The sequence below is a fragment of the Heterodontus francisci genome, chromosome 11 (assembly GCF_036365525.1).
Source record: "Heterodontus francisci isolate sHetFra1 chromosome 11, sHetFra1.hap1, whole genome shotgun sequence".
In the NCBI taxonomy this organism is placed as follows: domain Eukaryota; kingdom Metazoa; phylum Chordata; class Chondrichthyes; order Heterodontiformes; family Heterodontidae; genus Heterodontus; species Heterodontus francisci.
The window spans coordinates 89,815,265-89,841,274 of NC_090381.1; the positions used below are offsets into that span (position 1 = coordinate 89,815,265).

A 26,010-nucleotide genomic window follows, 5' to 3' on the forward strand; every position below is an offset into this window, starting at 1 on the left:
TGTCATTACCCTTCGCATCAAAAATGCCACCTTCAGTCATTCGTCTTTGCAAACTAGCAGCCAATTTCCAACTTCTCCTTCCTCTTCAAAGTTCCTGACTATGTTGCTGCCTCCCCCATTTATATATTTGTCTCCTCCAGACTTGACTCCAATGCTGTCCTGCCACACTCTACCCTCTGTAAACTTCTGCTCATTCAATACCCTGCTGCCCATATGCAATTTTGTATCAAGTCCTGCTCACTTATCACCCGATCCTTGCTTCGTACATTGGCTCTTCTTCCCCCAAATACTCAAAAAAAAAAAAGTTCACAACCTCTTGTTAAAATTCCTTGGCGGCCTTAGCCCTTCTTATCTCTGACCTCTTCCGCCTATTACCCCTGGACTATCTCTTCTGACTGTGGCCTCCAATTGTTCCACCTTTGATAGACATGCCTTCAGCTGTTTAGGTCCCATGATCTTGAATTCCCTCGCTTCACCCCTCTGCTTCTCAATCTCTCCTCCTTTAAAGCATGCCTTTGAAATCCATTACTTTGACCATGCTTTTTTTCTCCTTTCCTTGACTTTTTTTTTTTGTCTAATTAGTGTCTGTGAAGCACTTTAGCACATCTTTCCATGTTTTTTTTATCCTTTCATGGGACATGGGCATCGCTGGCTAGGCCTGCATTTATTGCCCATCATTAATTGCCCTTGAGAAGTTGGTGGTGAGCCGCTGCCTTAAACTGCTGCACTGAACTGGTCCATGTGGTGCAGGTACACCCACAGTGCTGTTAGGGAAGGAGTTCCAGGATTCTGACCCAGCGGCAGTGAAGGAATGGCGACATAGTTCTAAGTCAGGATGGTGTGTGGCTTGGAGGGGAACTTGCAGATGGTGGTGTTCCCATGCATCTGCTGCCCTTGTCCTTCTAGGTGGAAGAGTTTGGGTTTGTAGGTTGCTGTTGAAGGAGGCATGGTGAGTTGTTGTGGTGTATCATGTAGATGCTACACACTGCTGCCACTGTGCGTCAGTGGTGGAGGGAGTGAATATTGTGGATGGGCTGTTGATCAAGTGGGCAGTTTTGTCCTGGATGGTTTCGAGCTTCCTCAGTGTTGTTGGAGCCACACTCATCCAGGCAAATGGAGAGTATTCCATCACACTCCTGACGTGCGCCTTGTAGATGATGGACAGACTTTGGGGAGTCAGGAGGTGAGTTACTCACTGCAGAATTCCCAGCCTCTGATCTGCTCTTGTAGCCACAGTATTTATGTGGCTGGTCCGCTTCAGTTTCTGGTCAACGGTAACCCCCAGGAGGTAATGCTGTTGAATGTAAATGGGAGATAGATTCTCTCGTACAAACCATCAGTGAACACCCCACTTCTGACCACCTGATGGAGCGAAGGTCATGAACTAAGCAGCTGAAGATGGTTGGGCTTAGGATGCTACCCTGCAGAACTCTTGCAATAATGTCCTGGAGCTGTCTCCAACAATCATAACCATCTTCCTTTGTGCTAGGTATGACTCCAACCAGTGGAGAGTTTTCCCCTTTGAGTTCCACTGACGTTAATGTTGCTAGCGTTCCTTGTTGCCACACTCGGTCAGATGCTGCCTTGATGTCAAGGGCAGTCACTCTCATCTCTTTTGTCCATTTTTGGCTGTAATGAGGTCAGGAGCTGAGTGGCCCTGGCAGAACCCAAAATGAGCATCGGTGAGCAGGTTATTGCTAAGCAAGTGCTGCTTGATAGCACGGTCGACAACACCTTCCATCACTTTGCTGATGATCGAAAGTAGACCGATTGGGCGGTAATTGGCTGCATTGGACTTTATTGGTGGACAGGACATAGCTGGGCAATTTTTCATGTTGTTGGGTAGATGTCAGTGTTGTAGCTGTACTGGAACAGCTTGGCCAGCGTTGCAGTCAGTTCTGGAGCAGAAGACTTCAGTACTACTGCCGGGATGTTATCAGAGCCCATAGACTTTGCTGTATCCAGTGCCTTCAGCCATTTCTTGATATCACGTGGAGTGAATCAAATTGGCTGAAGACTGGTATTTGTGATGTTGGGGACCTCAGGAGAAGGCTGAGATGGATCATCCACTCGGCACTTCTGGCTGAAGCTGGTGCCTTAATCCGTTGTCCAGCTGCTGCCTTGCTTGCAGTCAGCTGCACTAACTAAGCTTACTGGAGGTCCCCTCTGATGGCTCCATGACCCCTGGAGGATCGCGGCCCCCCCGCCACTGATTGAGTGTGCACAGACCACTTGCTCTGCTAAATCTGCTCAGCTGATTGCACCTGTATGGCTGAGTTCCCCTCTTAGCCATGCACCCTTCTATAGGCCCACCTATTGAATGGCAGAGCTATAACTGGCTCCCTGCTGTGTTGTCATAGAATCATAGAAAGTTTGTCACCTCTTTCCACTTGGACTCTTCCTGATCCATCGTGTAACTCTTGCGCCCCCACAAAAATTCCAAACTGACCCTTGACGAGCTATCGAAAAGCTCATTAACAGATCAATTGGCCAATTATCTGAATCGGACGTGTTGCCGGGTCCCACCTTCCCCCTCCCAACCTTTGAGTAAACTCGTGGCGGCCAGAATGGTGACAGCAAACCTGCACGACGGCCGTTGCTAATTTTCGTACCAAGCAATTCAGTACTTGTCCCTATTTGCGGGCAAAAATCCTGCCCTTGACTACAAACTACAGAATGCTAAGTAAGCATATTGAAATATATTCAGGAGGGATATAGAAAAATAAAAGGAGGCAGAGTGGCAATACTGCTAAAAGAGGGAATGCATATTATAGAGAGGGCTGTCTTAGACAAGAAAGGATTCAATATGTTTGGTGCTCAAAGATGAAAAAGGGTGTTATATTAATAAGGTGTATTACTGACTTCCAAATTGTGGGACGGAAATGGAAAAAGTAATGTGCAATTAGGTTAGAGCAATTTGTAGGGAAAACAAAATTATTATTCATGGAGATTTGAATTATTAACTCAATAATTGAGACTTATAGGTAGTAAATAGAGAAAAGGGAAAGAAATTTATAAAATGTGTATAGGCCTCCTTCCTTAAGCCATATGTTAGCAGGACTATAAGGATGGAGGCATTGCTAGATCTGGTTATGAGCAATGAATTAGATCAAGTAAATGAACTAAATGTTGAACACCTTGGAGTAGAGACCACAATATGACCAGAGTTAAGATCCAACTAGAAAGGGGAAAAAGTCAGTACAAAAACTAGAACACTTGATTATGTCACCTCTTTCCACTTGGACTCTTCCTGATCCATCGTGTAACCCTTGCACCCCCTTATCTGAAGAAGGATGTTCTTGCCATGGAGGGAGTTCAAAGAAGATTTACTCGGCTGATTCCTGGGATGGCAGGATTGACGTATGAGGAGAGATTGGGTCGACTAGGTCTATATTCACCAGAGTTTAGAAGAATGAGAGGGGATTTCATAGAAACCTATAAAATTCTAACAGGACTAGACAGGCTAGATGCAGGGAGGATGTTCCCGATGGCTGGGGAGTCCAGAACCAGGGGTCACTGTCCCAGGATATGGAGTTTGCCATTTAGAACCGAGATGAGGAAAAATTTCATCACTCAGAGGGTGGTGAACCTGTGGAATTCTCCACTGCAGAAGGCAGTGGAGACCAAGTCATTAAATATATTCAAGAAGGAGATGGATATATTAATGCCAAAGGGATCAAGGGATATGGGGAGAAAGTGGGAACAGGTTACTGAATTAGACAATCAGCCATGATCTTTTTTGAATGCGGAGCAGACCCAAAGTTCCGAATTGCTTACTCCTCCTATCTTCTATGTTTCTATCGAATTAGGACAAATTTTAGAACAATGAGGAGTGAACTAGCTGAGGTAAAGAGAAAGGAAAAATTGACACACAGCACTGTAGATCAACAGTGTGATGTTTGAGAAGAGATTGCAAGGGTATAGAATAACTACTGTATATTCCATTTTTTTTTTAAAAAAGGAAACTACGAATGGTTTTAGGATGCCATGGATAAATAGAAACTGGAAACCAACTAAAATTAAAGAGGGGCAAATAATGACTAAGAATAAAAATAACGAGAACCTAGAAGAATGAGAAAATAAGAGGTTCAAAATATAATTTGTACATAATTGCTTTTTCAGTTATATTTTGCAATCTTGCAGAATTATGTGAATGAAATGGGTGCATGTCATTAAGAATTTTAGGATTCTGTAATGAAGGCCTGAAAGCATTTATGTGACCAGATCTGGCCTACAAAAGGGTTTAGTTACTCACTTAAAAAAAAACTTTAGGTAGGTACAAATTTTGTTGAATCGATAAGAGTTCTTCATTTTTTTTTCACAGGTCGTGTTGTGAATGTTGCCAGCATGTTTGGACGCATGAGCATGGCTAGTCACTCTGCTGACTGTATTTCAAATTATGGAATAGAGGCATTCTCAGACTGCCTGCGCTATGAACAACAGCGTTGGGGTGTTAAAGTCAGCATTATTGAGCTGGGAAACCATATAGCTGCCACAGGCATCCTTACTCGTGACCATGTTGAAAGTATAGCTGATAGAATGTGGAATGAAGCTGCTGAAATTGTACATGAAGATTACGGGAAGGCGTACTTTGATCGACAGACAATGGTAATGAAATCTTTCTGTAGCAGCAGTTCAAAAGACATGTCTCTTATTATTGATGCTATCACTGATGCACTAACTTCCAGATATCCATACAGTCGCTATGAACCAATGAATGCCTACTGGTGGGTTAGATTGCACATCATTGCCCATTTACCTGCTCCAATAACTGACTGGCTATACAAACATTAACCAACGTGCAACCGCATTGCCAGAATGATCTGCTTATCGAACATGTTCTGCCATTTTCCTTGTGCTTCCTGCTCTTTTTATTGCCTAGTGCCACTTCCTCTAACGACTACTCTAACCCAAGGATACTTAATGGAACTGCACAAAATTAATCAAAGTTCTATTTTGTAAGTTTTGTATGCACTTGTTCTAATGTAATTATTTTTTCACTTGAATACATTATCTGTTTGTCACAGGGTAACGTACTGAAGAACTCTGTAACACTGTTTATTTTTTAATTGCAGTCAACTGTGGAAAAATTGTGCTTTGTTCTTCAGTATTTTTATGTGTGTGTGATTATATGTTAAATAAAAATTTTTCCTATGATTAGTTCTTTGCTTTTTTTATTTTTGTTATTACTTTCCTGTCTTCCTCCGTTGTAGGTTCCCCTTCAATTCGCCAGTTAAAGCTGAGAGATTGTTAAAGATCTTCTCAGAGTCCCCTACCAATGTTGCTGTAAAACTGGCCATGGGGAGGTGAGTTAAAACGTATTCTTCCTACCACTGCAGAAGTGGTAAGCATTTGGCCTATTCCCAGTCCCAAGTTTGAAAAAGGAGCTGGAGGATCAGAGTACAAATTTCCATCCTCCCACTGCATGACATAGCATTTTGGATTTTAAATACTCATATTTATAGTTGTGTGGAAGTCCAGTAGGCAGGCCGGGCAGGGGCAGGACAGGGAGTGTGGAAGGTCTGGTAGGCTAAACTGCATTTACTTTATTGCAAGAAGCGTTACAGGTAAGGCAGATGAACTCAGAGCATGGATCGGTACATGGGATTGTGATATTATAGCTATTACAGAAACGTGTTTGAGGGATGGGCAGGACTGGCAGCTCAATGTTCCGGGGTACCGATGCTTCCAGCATGACAGAGGTGGAGGTAAGAGAGGAGGGGGAGTTGCACTATTGATTAGGGAGGACATCATGGCAGTACTTAGAGAGGATATCCCGGGGGGAACGTCCTGTGAGGCCATATGGGTAGAACTTAGAAATAAGAAAGGTGTGATCACTTTGATGGGATTATACGATAGGCCCCCCAATAGTCAGAGGGAATTGGAGGAGCCTATATGTAGGGAAATCACAGATGGGTGCAGGAATTATAGGGTTGTAATAGTAAGTGATTTTAACTTCCCTAATATTGACTGGGACTGCCTTTAGTGCTAAGGGATCAGATGGGGAAGAATTTGCTAAGTGTGTCCAGGATAATTTTCTGAAGTAGTATGTGGATGGCCCTACTAGAGAAGGGGCAACACTCTACCTTCTCTTAGGAAATGAGGCTGGGCAGGTGGTTGATGTGTCAGTGGGGGAGCACTTTGGGACCAGTGACCATAACTCTGTTAGCTTCAAGATAGTTATGGAAAAGGATAGGACTGGTTCTCAGGTTGAAGTCCTAAATTGGGGGAAGGCTAATTTCGATGGCATCAGACAGGAACTCTCAAAAGTTGATTGGGAGAGGCTGTTTACAGGTAAAGAGACGTCTGGGGAGTGGGAGGCTTTTAATTTGAGATAAGAAGGGTTCAGGGCTGGCATGTTCCTGTTAGATGGAAGCGCAAGGCTGGCAAGTTTAGGGAACTTTGGTTGACGAGATATTGAGGGTATGGTCAGGACAAAGAAGGAGGCAGATGTCAGGTATAGGCAGCTGAGATCAAGTGAGTCCCTCGGAGTATAGAGGATGTAGGACTACACTTAAGAAGGAAATTAGGAGGGTGAAAAGGGGCCATGAGATTTCCCTGGCAGATAAGATGAACGAGAATCCTAAAAGATTCTATAAGTATATTAAGAGTAAAAGGGTAGCTAGGGAGAAAGTAGATCCCCTTAAAGATCAGTGTGGTAATCTGTGTGGAGCCACGGGAAATGGGCAAGGTCTTAAATGAATACTTCTCGTCTGTATTTACCGTGGAGAAGGTCATGGAAGCTAGTGATTTCAAGGGAGGGAACAGCGATATCCTGGAGCATATCAACATTACAAAGGAGGAGGTGTTGGAGGTTTTGAAGTGTATTAAGGTGGATAAATCCCCAGGGCCTGACCAGGTGTATCCTAGGATGCTATGGGAAGCAAGGGAGGAGATTGCTGGGACCATGGCAGAGATTTTTGCATCCTCGTTAGCCACGGGTGAGGTGCCAGAAGACTGGAGGATAGCTAATGTGCCTTTATTTTAAGAAAGGCAGCAGGGATAAGCCAGGGAACTACAAGCTGGTGAGCCTTACATCAATGGTGGGAAAGTTATTGGAAGGGATTCTGAGACCAGATTTATATGCATTTGGAAAGGCAAGGTCTGATTAGGAATAAAAACAAGAAATGCTGGAACCACTCAACAGGTCACTGACCTGAAACGTTAACTCTGCTTCTCTTTCCACAGATGCTGCCAGACCTGCTGAGTGGTTCCAGCATTTCTTGTTTTTATTTCAGATTTCCAACATCCGCAGTATTTTGCTTTTATTTTAAGGTGTGATTAGGGATGGTCAGCATGGCTTTGTGTGGGAAATCGTATCTCACGAATTTGATTGAGTTTTTTGAGAAGGTGACCAAGAGGATTGACGAGGGCAGGGCCTTTGACAAGGTCCCGCATGGTAGGCTGGTCCGGAAGTTCGAACACATGGGATCCAGGGTGAGCTTGCAATTAGATACAAATTGGCTTGGTGATGGGAGGCAGAGGGTGGTGGTGGAGGGTTGTTTTTCAGATTGGAGGCCGGTGACAAGTTGTGTGCCATAGGGATCGGTGCTGGGCCCTCTGTTGTTTGTCATATATATTAATGACTTAGATGTGAATGTCGGGGGCATGATTAATAAGGTTGCAGATGACACCAAAATTGGTGGTATAGTGGACAGTGAAGAAGGTTGTTTAAGGTTACAACAGGATATAGATAAACTGGGAAAGTGGACAAGGGATTGGCAAATGGAATTTAACGCAGACGTGCGAAGTGATGCATTTTGGGGAGTTAAACCAGGGCAGGACATATACAGTGAATGGCAGGGCCCTGGGAGTGTTGTTGAGCAGAGAGACCTTAGGGTGCAAGTACATAGTTCCCTGAAAGTGGCAACACAGGTAGACAGGGTGGTGAAGAAGGTGTATGGCATGCTTGCCTTCATTGGCCGAGGCATTGAGTACAAGAGTTGGGACGTCCAGTTACAGTTGTACATAATGTTGTTTAGGCCGCATTTGGAGTACTGTGTGCAGTTCTGGTCGCCACACTACAGGAAAGATGTGATTAAACTAGAGAGGGTGCAGAAAAGATTCACAAGGATGTTGCCTGGTTTGGAGGGCTTGAGTTATAAAGAGAGATTGGATAGGCTGGGTCTGTTTTCCCTGGAGAACTCAATAGTACAGAAAGCCGAGAGGAGTATAGAAACTGGAGGGGTGAAATCAAAAAGGAAATTGGGGAAGCAAAGAGAGGGCATGAAAGAATATTGACAAGCAAAATCAAGGTGAACCCAAAGATGTTTTATCAATACATTAAGAGTAAGAGGATAACTAAGGATAATAAAAGACCAAAAAGGTAACCTATGTGCGGGGGCGGAAGATGTTGGTATGGTTCTTAATGAATATTTCGCGTCCGTCTTCACAAAAAAAGGGGGACGATGCAGATATTGTAGTTCAGGAGGAGGAGTGTAAAGTATTGGACATGATAAACAGAGGGAGAAAGGAAGCATTAATGCGATTAGCATCCTGGAAAGTTGATAAATCACTGGGGCCAGATGAAATGTACCCTAAGCTGTTAAAAGAAGCAAGAGTGGAAATAGCAGAAGGACTGACTATCATTTTCCAGTCCTCACTGGATACAGGTGTGGTGCCAGAGAATTGGAGAACTGTTAACATTGTACCTCTGTTTAAAAAGGGAGCAAAGGATAGACAAAATAATTACAGGCCAGTCAGTCTAACCTCAGTGGTGGGCAAATTATTGGAATCTATTCTGAGAGACAGGATAAACTGTCACTTAGAAAGGCACAGGTTAATCAAGGATAGCATGGATTTGTTAAGGGAAGATCTTGTTTGACCAACTTGATGGATTTTTTTCAGGAAGTAACAAGGAAGATAGATGAGGGTAGTACAGTTGATGTGGTCTACATGGATTTTAGCAAGGCTTTTGACAAGGTCCCACATGGCAGACTGGTTAAAAAAATAAAATCCGATGGGATCAAGGGAAATGTAGCAAGGTGGATACAAAATTGGCTCAGTGGCAGGAAACAAAGGGTAATTGTTGACGGGTGTTTTAGTGACTGGAGGGCTGTTTCCAGTGGCATTTGCAGGGCTCAGTACTGAGTCCCCTTTTTGTGGTATATATATTAACAATTTGGACATAAATGTAGGGGGCATGATCAAGACGTTTGCAGACGACACAAAGATTGGCCATGTGGTAGACAGCGAGGAGGATAGCTGTATGAAGATGTTGATAGTCTGGTCGGATGCGCAGAAAAGTGGCAAATGGATTTCCACCTAGAGAAGTGTGAGGTGATGCATTTGGGGAGGTCAAACAAGGCAAAGGAATACACAATTAGTGGGAAATTACTGAGAATTGCAGAGGAAGCCAGGGACCTTGGAGTGAATGTCCACAGATCCCTCAAGATAGCAGGACAGGTCGATAAGGTGGTTAAGAAGGCATATGGAATCTTTTCCTTTATTAGCTGAGGTATAGAATATAAGAACAGGGAGGTTATACTGGAACTGTATAACTCATTGGTTAGGCCACAACTTGAGTACTGTGTACAGTTCTGGTCACCTCATTACAGAAAGGATGTAATTGCACTAGAGAGGGTACAGAGGAGATTTAAGAGGATATTGCCAGGACTGGAAAAATGCAGCTATGAGGAAAGATTGGATAGGCTGGGGTGGTTCTCCTTGGAACAGAGAAGGCTGAGGGGAGATCTGATTGAAATGTACAAATATTTGAGGGGCCTGGATAGAGTGGAGGTGAAGGGCCTATTCACCTTAGCAGAGAGGTCAGTGACGAAGGGGCATAGATGTAAAGTAAAGAAAAATTAGAGGGGAGATAAGGAAAAACTTTTTCACCCAAAAGGGGTTGGGGGTCTGGAACTCACTGCCTGTAAGAGTAGTTGAGGCAGAAACCCTTAACTCATTCAGAAGGAGTCTGGATATGCACCTCAAGTGCCGTAATCTGCAGGGCTACAGACCAACTGCTGGAAGGTGGGATTGAAATAGGTGGATCGTTTTTCAGCTGGCACAGGCACGATGGGCCAAGTGGCCTCTTTCTGTGCCTTAAACTTTTTGTGACTCTATAAAACCATTGAAGATGATGGTATCCTCATATGTAATTCTCCTTCTCACATTCCATTTCCTCCTCATTCCATAAGTTTCTCTGATATAGTAGGCCACTCGGCCCTTTGAGCCTGCGCCGCCATTCAATAAGTTCATGGCTGAACTGATTACTCCACATTTCCACCTACCCCCGATAACCTTCCATCCCCTTCCTTATCAAGAATCTATCTACCTCTGCCTTAAAAATATTCAAAGACTCTGCTTCCACTGCCTTTTGGGGAAGAAGGTTCCAAAGACTCATGACCCTCTGAGAGGAAAAAATTTCTCCTCACCTCTGTCTTAAATGGGCAACTGCTTATTTTTAAATCGTGACCCCCAGTTCTAGATTTTCCCAGAAGGGGAAACATCCTTTCCACATCCATCCTGTCAAGACCCCACGGGATCTTATATGTTTCAATTAAGTCACCTCTTACTCTTCTAAATTCCAGCGGATACAATGCTCCAATGCATTTACATCCTTCCTTAAATAAGGAGACCAGTACTGTACACAATACTCCAGATGTGGTCTCATCAATGCCCTATATAGCTGAAGCATAACATCCCTACTTTTGTATTCAAATCCCCTCACGATAGACGATAACATTCTATTAGCTTTCCTAATTACATGCTGTACCTACATATTAACCTTTTGTGATTCATGCTCCAGCACATCCAGATCCCTCTGCATCTCAGAGCTCTGCAGTCTCTCACCATTTAGATAATATGCTTCTTTTTTATTCTTCCTGCCAAAGTGGACAATTTCCCACTTTCCCACATTATACTCCATTTGCCAGGTCTTTGCCCACTCACTTAACCTATCTATATCCCTTTGTAGCCCCCTTATGTCCTCTTCACAAGTTACTTTCCTACCTATCTTTGTGTCTTCAGCAAATTAAGCAACCATACCTGCAGTCCCTTCATCTAAGTCATTTATATAAATTGTAAAATGTTGAGGTCCAAGCATAGATTCCCGTGGTACACCGCTCATTACATCGTGCCAACCAGAAAATGACCCATTTATGCCTATTCTCTGTTTCCTGTTAGCTAACCAATCTTCTATCCATGCCAATATGTTACCCTTCTATACCATGAGCTTTTATTTTCTGCAATAACCTTTGATATGGCACCTTATCAAATGCCTTCTGGAAATCTAAGTACAACACATCCACCTTTATCCACAGCACAAATAACTCCCTCAAAGAACTCCAATAAATTGGTTAAACATGATTTCCCTTTCACAAAACCATGTTGACTCTGTCTGATTACCTTGAATTTTTCTAAATGCCCTGCTATAACGTCTTTAATAATAGCTTCTAACATTTTCCCAAGACATATGTTAAGCTAACTGGCCTGTAGTTTCCTGCTTTCTGTCTCCCTCCCTTTTTGAATAAAGTAGTTACATTCACTATTTTCCAATCTAACGGAACCTTCCCGAATCTAGGGAATTTTGGAAAATTAAAATTAATGCCTCAACTATCTCACTGGCCACTTCTTTTAAGAGCCTAGGATGAAGTCCATCAGGACCCGAGGACTTGTCAGCCCGCAGCTCCAACAACTTGTTCAGTACCACTTCTCTGATGATTGTAATTTTCTTGAGTTCCTCCCTCCCTTCCATTTCCTGACTTAGTTAATTCTGGGATGTTACTTGTACCCTCAATAGTGAAGACCGATGCAAAATACCTGTTCAATTCATCTGCCATCTCCTTATTATCCATTATTAATTCCCCAGACTCACTTTCTATAGGACCAACGCTCACCTTGTTAACTCTTCTTTTTAAAATATCTATAGAAACTCTTATTTTCTGTCTTTATATTTCTAGCTAGCTTTTTCTTGTACTCTAATTTTACCTTCCTTATCAATCTTTTAGCTATTCTTTGCTGTTTTTTATATTCTGTCCAATCTTCTGACCTGCCTCCCATCTTTGAACAATTGTAGGCTTTTTCTTTAAGTTTGATACTATCTTTAACTGTTTTAGTTAGCCGCGGATGGCTGGTCCCACCCTTGGAATTTTTCTTTCTTGTTGAAATGTATCTTTTCTGTGTATTCTGAAATATCCCCTTAAATGTCTGCCACTGCATCTCTATTGACCTATCCCTTAACCTGATTTGCCAGTTCACTTTAGCTAGCTGTTCTTTCATGCCCTCATAATTGCCCTTATTTATGTTTAAAATACTAGTCTTGGACCCACTCCTCTCTCCCTCTAACTGAATGTAAAATTCAGTCAAATTCTAATCACCACTACCTAGGGGTGCCTTAACGATGAGGTCATTAATTAATCCTATCTCATTGCACAATACCAGGTCTAGTATAGCCTGCTCTCTTGTTGGCTCCAGAATGTATTGTTCCAAGAAATAATCCTGAAAACATTCTATGTACTCCTCTAACTTTCCCTCCCCTCACCACAACCTTACCCTTGTGCCTTACTCTTTTCAGATACCCAAGAGGTGCAACCTGGCCAGGCAGTGGAGGAACAGTAAGAAGACGGTGATCCTGATGACTCACCATTGCTTGATTTCACACCCTGTAATCCAAGAAAAGCTGCATGCTTGCTCCACCTGGCAAGAGAGAATGAAAGCAGTTATCTCTTTTTCTGTGGAGAACATCAGCGACTTCCCTTAAATCCCTTACAGTGGATGGCAAACTGGGAGATGTTGCAGCTATCTCCAGCTTCATCCTGGAAGGAGCCAGACACATAAAAGTTCATAGCCACAGTCACCTTTGCACCCACTGACAATACCGTTCGAAAGTTGTAGTTGTGGCTGCAGCAGGTGGCAGATTTCAGTGAGGACATCCTTACTAAAGTATAAAAATTGCCCACATTGTTCCTTGCTGCGATTCAGTGAGTTGAATTGCTCCATGAACATCATGAGTAGAGAAGGCCTCCTGCTCAGAGCTGTTCACCTCTCCTCCTCCTCCCTATTTCAGGAGATTGTTCTGCTCTCCATGCCCTCTGCTCCTTCTCCTAGTCATACTGTATTCCAAGGGGAATGCCTACTAGTGCACCGTATCTGAAGCCTTTAATGCAGGGCAAAGTCCTTCAGCACTTGCCACACCACTCCCTGTAGACAAGCACCAAACACTTGTAGATTCGTAGCAACAGTGAGAAGAAATCAACCAGCAACTAACCTGTAAGTAGTTGATCTCTTTATGAATGTCAGCTGTGGCTCACTTGTTAGGACTCTTGCCTCTGAACAGCAAGGTTTAAATCCCACTCCAAAGCTGACACTCCTGTACAGTACTGAGGGAGTTGGAGATGAGACATTAAACTGAGGCCCTGTCTGCTTGCTCGAGTGGATATAAAAGATCCCATGACATTTGTTATAAAACTGCTTCATTTTTTAGCATTTTTATTGAGGACCCGTATTTTAGAATTATTGACATTTGTTCATTTGGAAATCTGAAAATATGCCTTGGATGTGTTTTTTTACAAGGGTCACTGGGAGGTCTTGTTTGAAAACAAACCTTTGCTGGATGTCACATGCCTTAAGCTCAATAAACAACAGAAACCTTGGTGACTTGGGGGAGATGTTTACAGAGAAGATTTTTTTATTCATTTATGGGGATGTGGGCATCGCTGGCCAGGCCAGCATTTATTGCCCAGCCCTAATTGCCCTTGAGAAGGTGGTGGTGCGATGCCTTCTTGAACCGCTGCAGTCCATGTGGGATAGGTACACCTACAGTGCTGTAAGGAAGGGAGTTCCAGGATTTTGACCCAACAATCGTGAAGGAATGGCGATATAGTTCGAAATCAGGATGGTGTGTGGCCTGGAAAGGAACTTGCAGGTGGTGGTGTTCCCATGCATCTGGTGTCCTTGTCCGTCTAGGTGGTAGAGGTCAGGGGTTTGAGAGGTGCTGTCGAAGAAGCCTTGACGAATTGCTGCAGTGCATCTTGTAAATGGCACACTGCAAGACAGTGCAGCTGTGGTGGTGGGAGTGAATGTTTGTGGATGGGGTGCCAATCAAGAGGGCTGCTTTGTCCTGGATGGTGTCGAGCTTCATGAGTGTTGTTGTAGCTGCATCCATTAGGTAAATGGAGAGTACTCCATCACACTCCTGTTACTCGCTGCAGGATTCCTAGCCTCTGACCTGCTCTTGAAGCCACAGTATTTATATGGCTACCCCAGTTCAATTTTTGGTCCATGGTAACGCCTCAGGATATTGATAGTGGGAGATTCAGCAATCGTAACTGCATTGATTGTCAAGGGGAGATGGTTAGATTCTCTCTTGTTGGAGATGGTCATTGCCTGGCACTTGTGTGGCACGAATGTTACTTGCCACTTATCAACCCAAGCCTGGATATTGTCCAGGTCTTGCTGCATATCTACACAAACTGCTTCAGTATCTGAGGAGTGGCAAATGGTCCTGAACATTGTGCAATCATCAGCGAACATCCCCACTTCTGACCTTATGTTTGAAGAAAGGTCATTGATGAAGCAGCTGAAGATGGTTCAGCCTAGGACACCACCCTAAGGAACTCCTGCAGTGATCTCCTGGAGCTGAGATGATTGTATCTCCAACAACCATCTTCCTTTGTGTTAGGTACGACTCCAACCAGCGGAGAGTTTTCCCCCTGATTTCCATTGACTCCAGTTTTGCTAGGGCTCCTTGATGCCATACTCTGTCAAATGCTGTCTTGATGTCAAGTGAGGTCACTCCTACCTCACCTCTTGAGTTCAGCTCTTTTGTCCATGTTTGAACCAAGGTTGTAATGAGGTCAGGAGCTGAGTGGCCCTGGTGGAACCCAAACTGAGCGTCAATGAGCAGGTTATTGCCAAGCAAGTGCCGCTTGATAGCACTGTCGACGACATGTTCCATCACTTTACTGATGATCGAGAGTAAACTGATGAGGCAGTAATTGGCCAGGTTGAATTTGTCCTGCTTTTTGTGCACAGGACATACCTGGGCAATTTTCCACGTTGCTGGGTAGATGCCAGTGTTGTAGCTGTACTGGAACAGCTTGGCTAGGGGTGCGGCAAGTTCTGGAGCACAGGTCTTCCGGAATGTTGTCAAGGTCCATAGCCTTTGCGGTATCCAGTGCCTTCAGTTGTTTCTTGATATCACGTGGAGTGAATTGAATTGACTGAAGACTGGCGTATGTGATGCTGGGGACTTCAGGAGGAGGTCGAGATGGTTCATCCACTTGGCCCTTCTGGCCGAAGATAATTGCAAATGCTTCCGCCTTATCTTTTGCATTGATGTGCTGGCCTCCTCCTTCATTGAGGATGGGGATATTTGTGGAGCTACCTTCTCCTGTTAGTTGTTTAATTGTCCACCACCATTCAAGACTGGATGTGACAGGACTGCAGAGCTTAGATCTGATCCGTTGGTTGTGGGATTGCTTAGCTCTGTCTATTGCATGCTGCTTATGCTGTTTGGCATGCAAGTAGTCCTGGGTTGTAGCTTCACCAGGTTGATAATTCATTTTGAGGTATGCCTGATGCTGCTCCTGGCATGCCCTCCTGCACTCTTCAGTGAACCAGGGTTGATCTCCTGACTTGATGGCCATGGTTGAGTGGGGGATATGCCGGGCCATGAGGTTACAGATTGTGGTTGAGTACAATTCTGCTGCTCTGATGGCCCACAGTGCTTCATGGATGTCCAGTTTTGCATTGCTATTCTGTTTAAAATGTATCCCATTTAGCAAGGTGGAAGTGCCACACAATACGATGGAGGTTATCCTTAATGCGAAGATGGGACTTTGTCTCCACAAGGACTGTGCGGTGGTCACTCCTACCAATACTGTCATGGGCATGTCAAGATTTATGGCGGACAGGAGGTTTTGCTTTTGGGATATTGCTTTGATTCAGTTGGGGTGTGGACTGTTTTGAAGGCAGTTGGGTTTGGTAGCCTGCTGAAAAAAATACCCAACTTATCTTTCCTGCACCTCTCTAAGAGACCCTGTGAATCCAGTGTGTGACAGCTAAAACCCCTGATGCAACATTTCTCCTGAGAAGCTCCTGGAAAGTCTGCCGAATTAATTCCTGATGCTGCCCGAAAAGAACTGCTCCAGGAAAGATCCCAGTGACCTATCTACGTGTACTCGGACACCAGACTGTATGCCATTTTTGGGAAATGCAAAAGGCAGTTTTCATATTTCTCTCACAAACTGAATCTTAAGCCTGCATGTATAGTGAACAATGTACATTTTACAACGGAATTATAGTGGATATAGCACAGATTGCCCACCACATCCTCCTGATCTCTCCAATGGGAGGAAAAACACCATTTTGGCATGCCATATATTTTAGACCACACTCTGAACTGTCTGTTATGCCATGTTTTTCAGCTGGAGTAATGCGGAATTGGCTGAAAGCTTTGCAACAACTTTGTTGCTGGCAGTTCTCACTCATAAGACCACTGCCTAACCATGACTCAAAGCTTAGGGATTTGGGATGCAATTATAAGAATTAGCTAAGATCTGGAAGCTGAAAAAATCAGCACTAAAAGAGAATAACAAACACTCTAAAGATACATATTACATCAACAAATGATGACTTGAAGGTTATGAAAAAGGGCAAATTAACTAGCTATGTTCTTGTTAATAACCAATCAAGTTTCAATATGAAGAATAAATGAGGAAACCAATGTAACATAATAGTTTTGCTTTCTTTTTCATTTTTCTTTTTCAAAGGCCCATGTAAATGTATCTAGCTTTAGAGGATAATTGAAGATGTTGGACTTCCCACAAGACGTAAAAAGAAACATATAACTGTTCAATACAAATCTGTTGCTGTACTGTGCTCCATGTCAAAATAGACCCATTGAGCTTTATAGCCCCATGCAACTAAGGAGAGAGCATACACTATGCTACACTTCCATTCAGTCCCAGCTGGCCATTTGTCAGCCATCATCACTGGTACTCAAAGAACAAACAAAGAACAAAGAACAGGACAGCACAGGAACAGGCCATTCGGCCCTCCAAGCCTGCGCCGATCTTGATGCCTGCCTAAACTAAAACCTTCTGCACTTCCGGGGTCCGTATCCCTCTATTCCCATCCTATTCATGTATTTGTCAAGATGCCTCTTAAATGTCTCTATGGTACCTGCTTCCACCATCTCCCACGGCAACAAGTTCCAGGCACTCACTACCCTCTGTGTAAAGAACTTGTCTCACACATCCCCTCTAAACTTTGCTCCTCTAACCTTAAACCTATGTCCCCGAGTAACTGGCTCTTCCACCCTGGGAAAAAGCTTCTGACTATCCACTCTGTCCATGCCGCTTATAACTTTGTAAACCTCTATCATGTCACCCCTCCACCTCCGTCGTTCCAGTGAAAACAATCCGAGTTTATCCAACCTCTCCTCATAGCTAATGCCCTCCAGACCAGGCAACATCCTGGTAAACCTCTTCTGCACCCTCTCCAAAGCCTCCACGTCCTTCTGGTAGTGTGGCGACCAGAATTGCACGCAATATTCTAAGTGTGGCCTAAATAAAGTTCTGTACAACTGCAGCATGACTTGCCTATTTTTATACTCTATGCCCCGACCGATGAAGTCAAGCATGCCGTATGCCTTCTTGACTACCTTATCCACCTGCGTTGCCATTTTCAGTGACCTGTGGACCTGTACGCCCAGATCTCTCTGCCTGTCAATACTCCTAAGGGTTCTGCCATTTACTGTATACCTCCCACCTGCATTAGACCTTCCAAAATGCATTACCTCACATTTGTGCAGATTAAACTCCATCTGCCATTTCTCCGCCCAAGTCTCCAACCGATCTATATCCTGCTTTATCCTCTGACAATCCTCATCACTATCCGCAACTCCACCAACCTTTGTGTCATCCGCAAACTTACTAATCAGACCAGCTACATTTTCCTCCAAATCATTTATATATACTACAAACAGCAAAGGTCCCAGCACTGATCCCTGCGGAACACCACTAGTCACATCCCTCCATTCAGAAAAGCACCCTTCCACTGCTACCTTCTGTCTTCTACGACCAAGCCAGTTCTGTATCCATCTTGCCAGCTCCCCTCTGATCCCATGTGACTTCACCTTTAGTATCAGTCTGCCATGAGGGACCTTGTCAAAGGCTTTACTGAAGTCCATATAGATAACATCCACTGCCCTTCCTTCATCAATCATCTTTGTCACTTCCTCAAAAAATTCAATCAAATTAGTGAGACACGACCTCCCCTTCACAAAACCATGCTGTCTCTCGCTAATAAGTCCATTTGAATCCAAATGGGAGTAAATCCTGTCCCGAAGAATCCTCTCTAATAATTTCCCTACCACTGACGTAAGGCTCACCGGCCTATAATTTCCTGGATTATCCTTGCTACCCTTCTTAAACAAAGGAACAACATTGGCTATTCTCCAGTCCTCTGGCACCTCACCTGTAGCCAATGAGGATGCAAAAATTTCTGCAAGGCCCCAGCAATTTCTTCCCTTGCCTCCCTCAGTATTCTGGGGTAGATTGCATCAGGCCCTGGGGACTTATCTACCTTAATGCTTTGCAAGACACCCAACACCTCCTCCTTTTTGATATTGAGATGACTGAGACTATCTGCACTCCCTTCCCTCGGCTCATCATCCACCTTCTCCTTTCTCATTTCTCATTTTCTCCTTTCTCATTTGTGCATGTTTCTCAACAAAGAAGTCTATAGATGATCTCCTTGACCAATTGTTGTATGTTTGTTTGGTACGCTGCCACCTTAGTTAGTCTAGCTTAGAGAGATTCTTTCTTCTGGAGTAATTAGAACATTAACCTTTCTTACATTCTAATTATGTACAGCTTCACACCAGTCTGTGTGACTCCTCCAGAGCTACATTGCATCTATCTTCAAGTCTCTCTCACATGTGACCTTCTACATCATCACTTACATCATCATGGTAGGAGGTATTCTTTACACTCTCTCAAAATTAACCCTTTCAGCCCTTATACTGCACATATGTTCGTGTCTGTTTCCAGTTTGGATGGTGACTGTTGGTGCGATATTGAATAGTGATCTTTGTTCTATGAAGCGAACAAATGCTATATGATAAGTAAGTAAGTACATTTTTCTATTGGGTATTGCATTGTCATTACATGTACTATTATGCACAATCACTGCTGTTAATTGTACATTAGTTGTGTTTAATTGTATGCAGGGGATGGGAATTAACTGGGGATTTACTTGAGCCTTTATAAAGTGACACAGACTAAAACTGTGGTGTTAGGTTAGGAGGTGTATGTTTGTAATGTGTAGTTCTGCAGATAAATATAAAAGTGTGTAAAGATTGGCTCCAGTTCTTTCTTCACCAACTAGCTTTCTGAAATAGACCAACTGCTGTGCAATGAGGAAACATATTGTGCAAATAATAGAATATCTGATTAATATGATATGCACCATAGGCTTTGCACTTTCCTTTAACTTTCACATGTTCTACAGCTTCTAAGCTCTCCCTCTGGAACAGCTTGCTCACAGAGATGAGCGGTTTCATATTCGGAGACTTCAGTGCTTTTTCTATTCTACGACATCCGATTTTATATCTAGGTTTCGCCTTCAAGCATAATGTCAATAGGGATTGAGACAGAGTGTTGCTGCACTGCAAAGTGTCGAACAGGAAATGCTGTCAGGGCTTCAAACTGCGGAGTGTGCTTTGATATGATAGAATCATAGAACGTTTACAGCACAGAGAGGGGCCACTTGGCCCATCATATCTGTGCTGGCTGAAAAATGAGCCACCCAGCCTAATCCCACTTTCCAGCATTTGATCCGTAGCCCTACAGGTTACAGCACTTGAGGTGTATATCCAAACACCTTTTAAATGAATTGAGGTTTTCTGCCTCAACTACCCTTATAGGTAGTGAGTTCCAGACTCCTACCACCCTCTGGGTGAAAAGATTTTTCCTTATCTACCCTCTAATCTTTCTACCAATCACTTTAAATCTATGCCTCCTCGTCATTGACCTCTCTGCTAAGGTAAATAGGCCCTTCTCATCCACTCTATCCAGGCCCCTCACAATTTTATACATTTCACTCGTATCTTCCCTCAGCCTTCTCTGTTCCAATGAGAACAACCCCAGCCGATCCAATCTTTCCTCATAACTGCATTTTTCCAGTCCTGGCAACATCCTCTTAAATCTCCTCTGTACCCTCTCCAGTACAATTACATCCTTTCTGTAATGAGGTGACCAGAACTGCACACAGTACTCAAGTTGTGGCCTAACCAATGAGTTATATGGTTCCAGCATAACCTCCCTGCTCTTATATTCTATATCTCAGCTAATAAAGGAAAAGATTCCATATGCCTTCTTAACCACCATATCGACCTGTCCTGCTACCTTCAGGAATCTGTGGACATTCACTCCAAGGTCCCTCACTTCCTCTACACCTCTCAGTATCCTCCCATTTATTGCGTATTCCTTTGCCTTGTTTGACTTCCCCAAATGCATCACCTCACATTTCTCCGAGTTGAATTCCATTTGCCACTTTTCTGCCTACCTGACCAGTCTCATTAGTATCTTCCTGCAGCCTACAGCTATCCTCCTCGCTATCAACCACACAGCCAACTTTTGTGTGATCTGCAAACTTTTTGATCATGCCCCCTACATTTATGTCCAAATCATTAATATATACCACAAAAAGCAGGGGACCCAGTATTGAGCCCTGCGGAACGCCACTGGAAACAGCCCTCCAGTCGCAAAAACACCCATCAAAAATTACCCATTGTTTCTTGCCACTGAGCCATGATTGGTGATGTAGTGATGGAACTAAATTGCCAAAACCTTCTATCCTTAAGAAAGTTTACCTTTTGATAAAACTAGCCTAAAGAAGCAGAAAAAGTGCACTTGCAAAATTTTGCATTGAGGCTTTTGTAAAGTCAGTGGCAGCAAAATTTACCCTGATAGCCAATGTGACGGAGATTGAGCAGACTTTCCAGATCAGATCATCTTTGATGCTTCTGCAACAACCAAACTGAAAACTTCATGTTGCAGTGAAACCATTACATTTAAATGGTCCACAATTTATATATTTTTAATCTATGTTGAAGGTCCTTCTAGGTATGAATTGGCTTCAAGCAAGTGGACAATGGTCCCTTGCTACCAATAGCATGAGACAGTTAATAAACGGCAAAAAGGAGTGCTTGATTGAAGGGGGATATCTGCATGTTGATGACTAATATGTACAAGGTGAAGGTTAGCTTGCACTTTAAGGCTTATCTTAACTTGTTTTGGTACTGTTGCCTTGAACAGGATAAACACAGATCCATCTGTCTGCAAATTGGGTGTACTATATTTGCTGATGTTAGATCAAGGTTCACAGTGAAGTTCATCGATGATAATTGTCAAGGCCTGGCAGTTTACACAAAATAAACCACCAAGTGACAGCATTTGCACTTGATGATTTATTACGCAAGTGCTTTATTTTATGTGAATCTAATGTTCTCTTTCTCCTGTACATTGAGTCTAGTTTTATTTTACCATAAATTAATTTTTATTTAATTCGTCATTTTCAGGAGGAATTTTTTAAAATTGAGAAACGTAAGTGAAGCAACGACACTCAGAAAGTAGGATGCCACCAAGGTTGGGAGAATAGCAGGGTTTTCCTTCACATTCCCAACCGAAAATGGGTGATACAGATAAGGAGTATTGCGGAAAATGGGGTTGGAGGCCTCCTGCTGAATTCTTACCGCTAAAATTGGTGAATCACAATTTCCTCTCCCCCTCACCGACCCCCACCACTGCTATTGTTTATGCACCCTACTCTGTGGAAATGACACTTATGAGGGCTGAATTCTCTCTGTGGCCTGCTTCCAAGCACACAGGAAGTGGAGTGCACTTTCCTGGACCTATCCCAGTGAAACTGCATTTCCAGGTTTGGTCATTTGCAGAGAGTGGGCATTCTGCCATTAAAGACTTATAGCAACTCAAAAGGGTTTTGTGGCTGGTTGTTTTGTTTTGCTCTGGTTGCATTTTCTCCCTGTTTACTTTTATCTTGCAATATTGGGCCTTACTTTCTTTGAATTCTGCTTATTAACTGTCTTATTAACCCCACTGCCTTGTGGGCTGAATTCTGCTTATTAACTGTCTTATTAACCCCACTGCCTTGTGGGCGTCTCGGGAGAGACCAAGGCTAAGGGAGTAAACCCTAACAGAAAATCTGGAGCAGAACCCCGTAGGCGGTCATGTGTCACTTTTGGCATGTTTCCGGCAGTTCCTGCAGTCATACCGGTGCCAAACGTCGTGCTCTGCACTCCTTTGGACCCCACCAGAAAGGCCGAGAGGGGGGTTTTGACGCTTGGGCAACTCTCAACCTCCATACATTCGCCCAGGCATGCACCATGGAGAGGTCACTCCATAGTCGCCTCACAGCGACTGAAACAACACGGAAGGCAGCAGTTACGGGTTATAAGTCCAGCTAAATTGGCGTAGAGATTGGGCGCCACGGGTTGCCTTTGTTGGTGGGAAAGGTCATCGCACCTCACTGGACAGCTACTGCCCGCCTCAAACCAGGCACCCCCCGGTCAATAAGGTTCTGTCCCACCACAGTCCACCTGCTTCAATGGGTGCTTGGAGCTCAGGGTCATTGCCCGAAAAGTGGACTGCAACACTGCACCAAACAACATGAAAAAAGGAAAGAAGGTACCAGCCCTTCGCTTTGCAAGCTTTAACGTCAGAACTATGTGTCCTGGCCTGTCGGAAGACCTTACACAAATCAACGATTCTCGGAAGACCGCCATCATTAACAACGAGCTCAGTAGACTCAATGTGGACATTGCAGCACTTCAGGAGACACGCCTCCCCGCGAGTGGATCTCTAGCAGAGCATGACTACACCTTCTTCTGGCAGGGCAGGGATCCTGAAGAACCAAGACAGCATGGAGTGGGCTTCACCATCAGAAACGCCTTGCTCAGCATGATAGAGCCTCCCTCAAATGGCTCGGAACAAATACTGTCCATCCGACTGCTCACCACCTCTGGTCCAGTACACCTACTCAGCATCTATGCTCCAACACTCTGCTTCCCACATGAAGCTAAAGACCAGTTCTACGAGGAACTCCATAATATCATTAGTAGCATCCCCAATACTGAACACCTGTTGATGCTGGGGGACTTTAATGCCAGTGTTGGGGCCGACCATGACTCATGGCCCTCCTGCCTTGGGAGCTATGGCGTTGGAAGGATGAATGAGAATGGGCAGAGACTGCTTGAGTTGTGTACCTATCATAACCTCTGCATCACCAACTCATTCTTTCACACGAAACCCTGTCACCAGGTTTCATGGAGGCACCCAAGATCGTGTCGTTGGCACCAGCTAGACCTCATTGTCACAAGGCGAGCCTCCTTAAACAGTGTTCAAATCACACGCAGCTTCCACAGTGTGGACTGCGACACCGACCACTCCCTGGCATGCAGCAAGGTTAGACTCAGACCAAAGAGGTTGCATCATTCCAAGCAGAAGGGCCACCTGCGCATCAACACGAGCAGAATTTCTCATCCACAGCTGTTACAAAAATTTCTAAATTCACTTGTAACAGCCCTTCAAAACACTCCCACAGGGGATGCTGAGACCAAGTGGGCTCACATCAGAGACGCCATCCATGAGTCAGTTTTGACCACCTGCGGCAAACGTGCAAAGAGAAATGCAGACTGGTTTCAATCTCATACTGAAGAGCCGGAACATGTCATAGCCGCTAAGCGCATTGCACTGTTGAACTACAAGAAAGCCCCCAGCGGAATAACATCCGTAGCACTTAAAGCAGCCAGAAGAACTGCACAAAGAACAGCCAGGCGCTGCGCAAATGACTACTGGCAACACCTATGCAGTCATATTCAGCTGGCCTCAGACACCGGAAACATCAGAGGAATGTATGATGGCATTAAGAGAGCTCTTGGGCCAACCATCAAGAAGATCACCCCCCTCAAATCTAAATCAGGGGACATAATCACTGACCAACGCAAGCAAATGGACCGCGAGGTTGAGCACTACCTAGAACTGTAGTCCAGGAAGAATGTTGTCACTGAGACTGCCCTCAATGCAGCCCAGCCTCTACCAGTCATGGATGAGCTGGACGTACAGTGATGCCATTGATTCTCTAGCCAGCGGAAAAGCCCCTGGGAAGGACAGCATTACCCCTGAAATAATCAAGAGTGCCAAGCCTGCTATACTCTCAGCATTACATGAACTGCTTTGCCTGTGCTGGGACGAGGGAGCAATACCTCAGGATATGCGCGATGCCAATATCATCACCCTCTATAAAAACAAAGGTGACCGCGGTGACTGCAAGAACTACCGTGGAATCTCCCTGCTCAGCATAGTGGGGAAAGTCTTTGCTCGAGTCGCTTTAAACAGGCTCCAGAAGCTGGCCGAGCGCGTCTACCCTGAGGCACAGTGTGGCTTTCGAGCAGAGAAATCGACCGTTGACATGCTGTTCTCCCTTCGTCAGATACAGGAGAAATGCCGCGAACAACAGATGCCCCTCTACATTGCTTTCATTGATCTCACCAAAGCCTTTGACCTCATCAGCAGACGTGGTCTCTTCAGACTAGTAGAAAAGATTGGATGTCCACCAAAGCTACTAAGTATCATCACCTCATTCCATGACAATATGAAAGGCACACTTCAACATAGCGGCACCTCATCAGACCCCTTTTCTATCCTGAGTGGCGTGAAACAGGGCTGTGTTCTCGCACCCACACTTTTTGGGATTTTTTTCTCCCTGCTGCTCTCACATGCGTTCAGATCCTCAGAAGAAGGAATTTTCCTCCACACAAGATCAGGGGGCAGGTTGTTCAACCTTGACCGTCTAAGAGCGAAGTCCTAAGTACGGAAAGTCCTCATCAGGGAACTCCTCTTTGCTGACGATGCTGCTTTAACATCTCACACTGAAGAGTGTCTGCAGAGTCTCATCGACAGGTTTGCGGCTGCCTGCAACGAATTTGGCCTGACCATCAGCCTCAAGAAAACGAACATCATGGGACAGGACGTCAGAAATGCTCCATCCATCAATATTGGCGACCACACTCTGGAAGTGGTTCAAGAGTTCACCTACCTAGGCTCAACTATCACCAGTAACCTGTCTCTAGATGCAGAAATCAACAAGCGCATGGGAAAGGCTTCCACTGCTATGTCCAGACTGGCCAAGAGAGTGTGGGAAAATGACGCACTGACACGGAACACAAAAGTCCGAGTGTATCAAGCCTGTGTCCTCAGTACCTTGCTCTATGGCAGCGAGGCCTGGACAACATAGGTCAGCCAAGAGCGACGTCTCAATTCATTCCATCTTCGCTGCCTCCGGAGAATACCTGCTATCAGGTGGCAGGACCACATCTCCAACACAGAAGTCCTCGAGGCGGCCAACATCCCCAGCTTATACACACTACTGAGTCAGCGGCGCTTGAGATGGCTTGGCCATGTGAGCCGCATGGAAGATGGCAGGATCCCCAAAGACACATTGTACAGCGAGCTCGCCACTGGTATCAGACCCACCGGCCGTCCATGTCTCCGCTTTAAAGACGTCTGCAAACGCGACATGAAGTCCTGTGACAATGATCACAAGTCGTGGGAGTCAGTTGCCAGCGTTCGCCAGAGCTGGCGGGCAGCCTTAAAGGCGGGGCTAAAGTGTGGCGAGTCGAAGAGACTTAGCAGTTGGCAGGAAAAAAGACAGAAGCGCAAGGGGAGAGCCAACTGTGCAACAGCCCCGACAAACAAATTTCTCTGCAGCACCTGTGGAAGAGCCTGTCACTCTAGAATTGGCCTTTATAGCCACTCCAGGCGCTGCTCCACACACCACTGACCACCTCCAGGCGCTTATCCATTGTCTCTCGAGATAAGGAGGCCAAAGAAAGAAAGAACTGCTCTGCCTTCCTTTTTTTTTAAAGCCTCATTGAAACCTATCTCTATGACCAAGCCATTGGCACCCCTCCTAATCTTTAAATCCTGGCTCAGCATTCATTTTCTCAATGGCTAACTGTGAGTTGTCCAGGGAGGATTTTAT

The 26,010-nt window shown here is 44.5% G+C and overlaps 2 protein-coding genes across 4 annotated transcripts in view; both read left to right on the forward strand.

The window, feature by feature from the left end:
- The window catches only part of LOC137375376 (D-beta-hydroxybutyrate dehydrogenase, mitochondrial-like), a 28,176-nt gene extending 23,019 nt beyond the window's left edge, over positions 1 to 5,157 (forward strand). For both annotated transcript variants that reach the window (XM_068042475.1, XM_068042476.1), the window contains exon 5: positions 4,325 to 5,157. In XM_068042475.1, the coding sequence (XP_067898576.1) occupies positions 4,325 to 4,794 (470 nt within the window). In that variant the 3' untranslated portion in view covers positions 4,795 to 5,157. The remainder of the gene's footprint in view (positions 1 to 4,324) is intronic.
- A 7,365-nt stretch (positions 5,158 to 12,522) lies between these two features.
- Positions 12,523 to 26,010, forward strand: part of LOC137375375 (very long-chain specific acyl-CoA dehydrogenase, mitochondrial-like) — a 106,906-nt gene continuing 93,418 nt past the window's right edge. Inside the window, exons 1-2 of one of the 2 annotated variants that reach the window (XM_068042468.1) lie at positions 12,523 to 18,919; positions 18,999 to 19,072. The gene's annotated coding sequence lies outside the window, so the exon portion shown is untranslated. Of the gene's footprint in view, positions 19,073 to 26,010 lie in introns of both variants that reach the window. The other variant, XM_068042470.1, reaches the window with a different exon arrangement.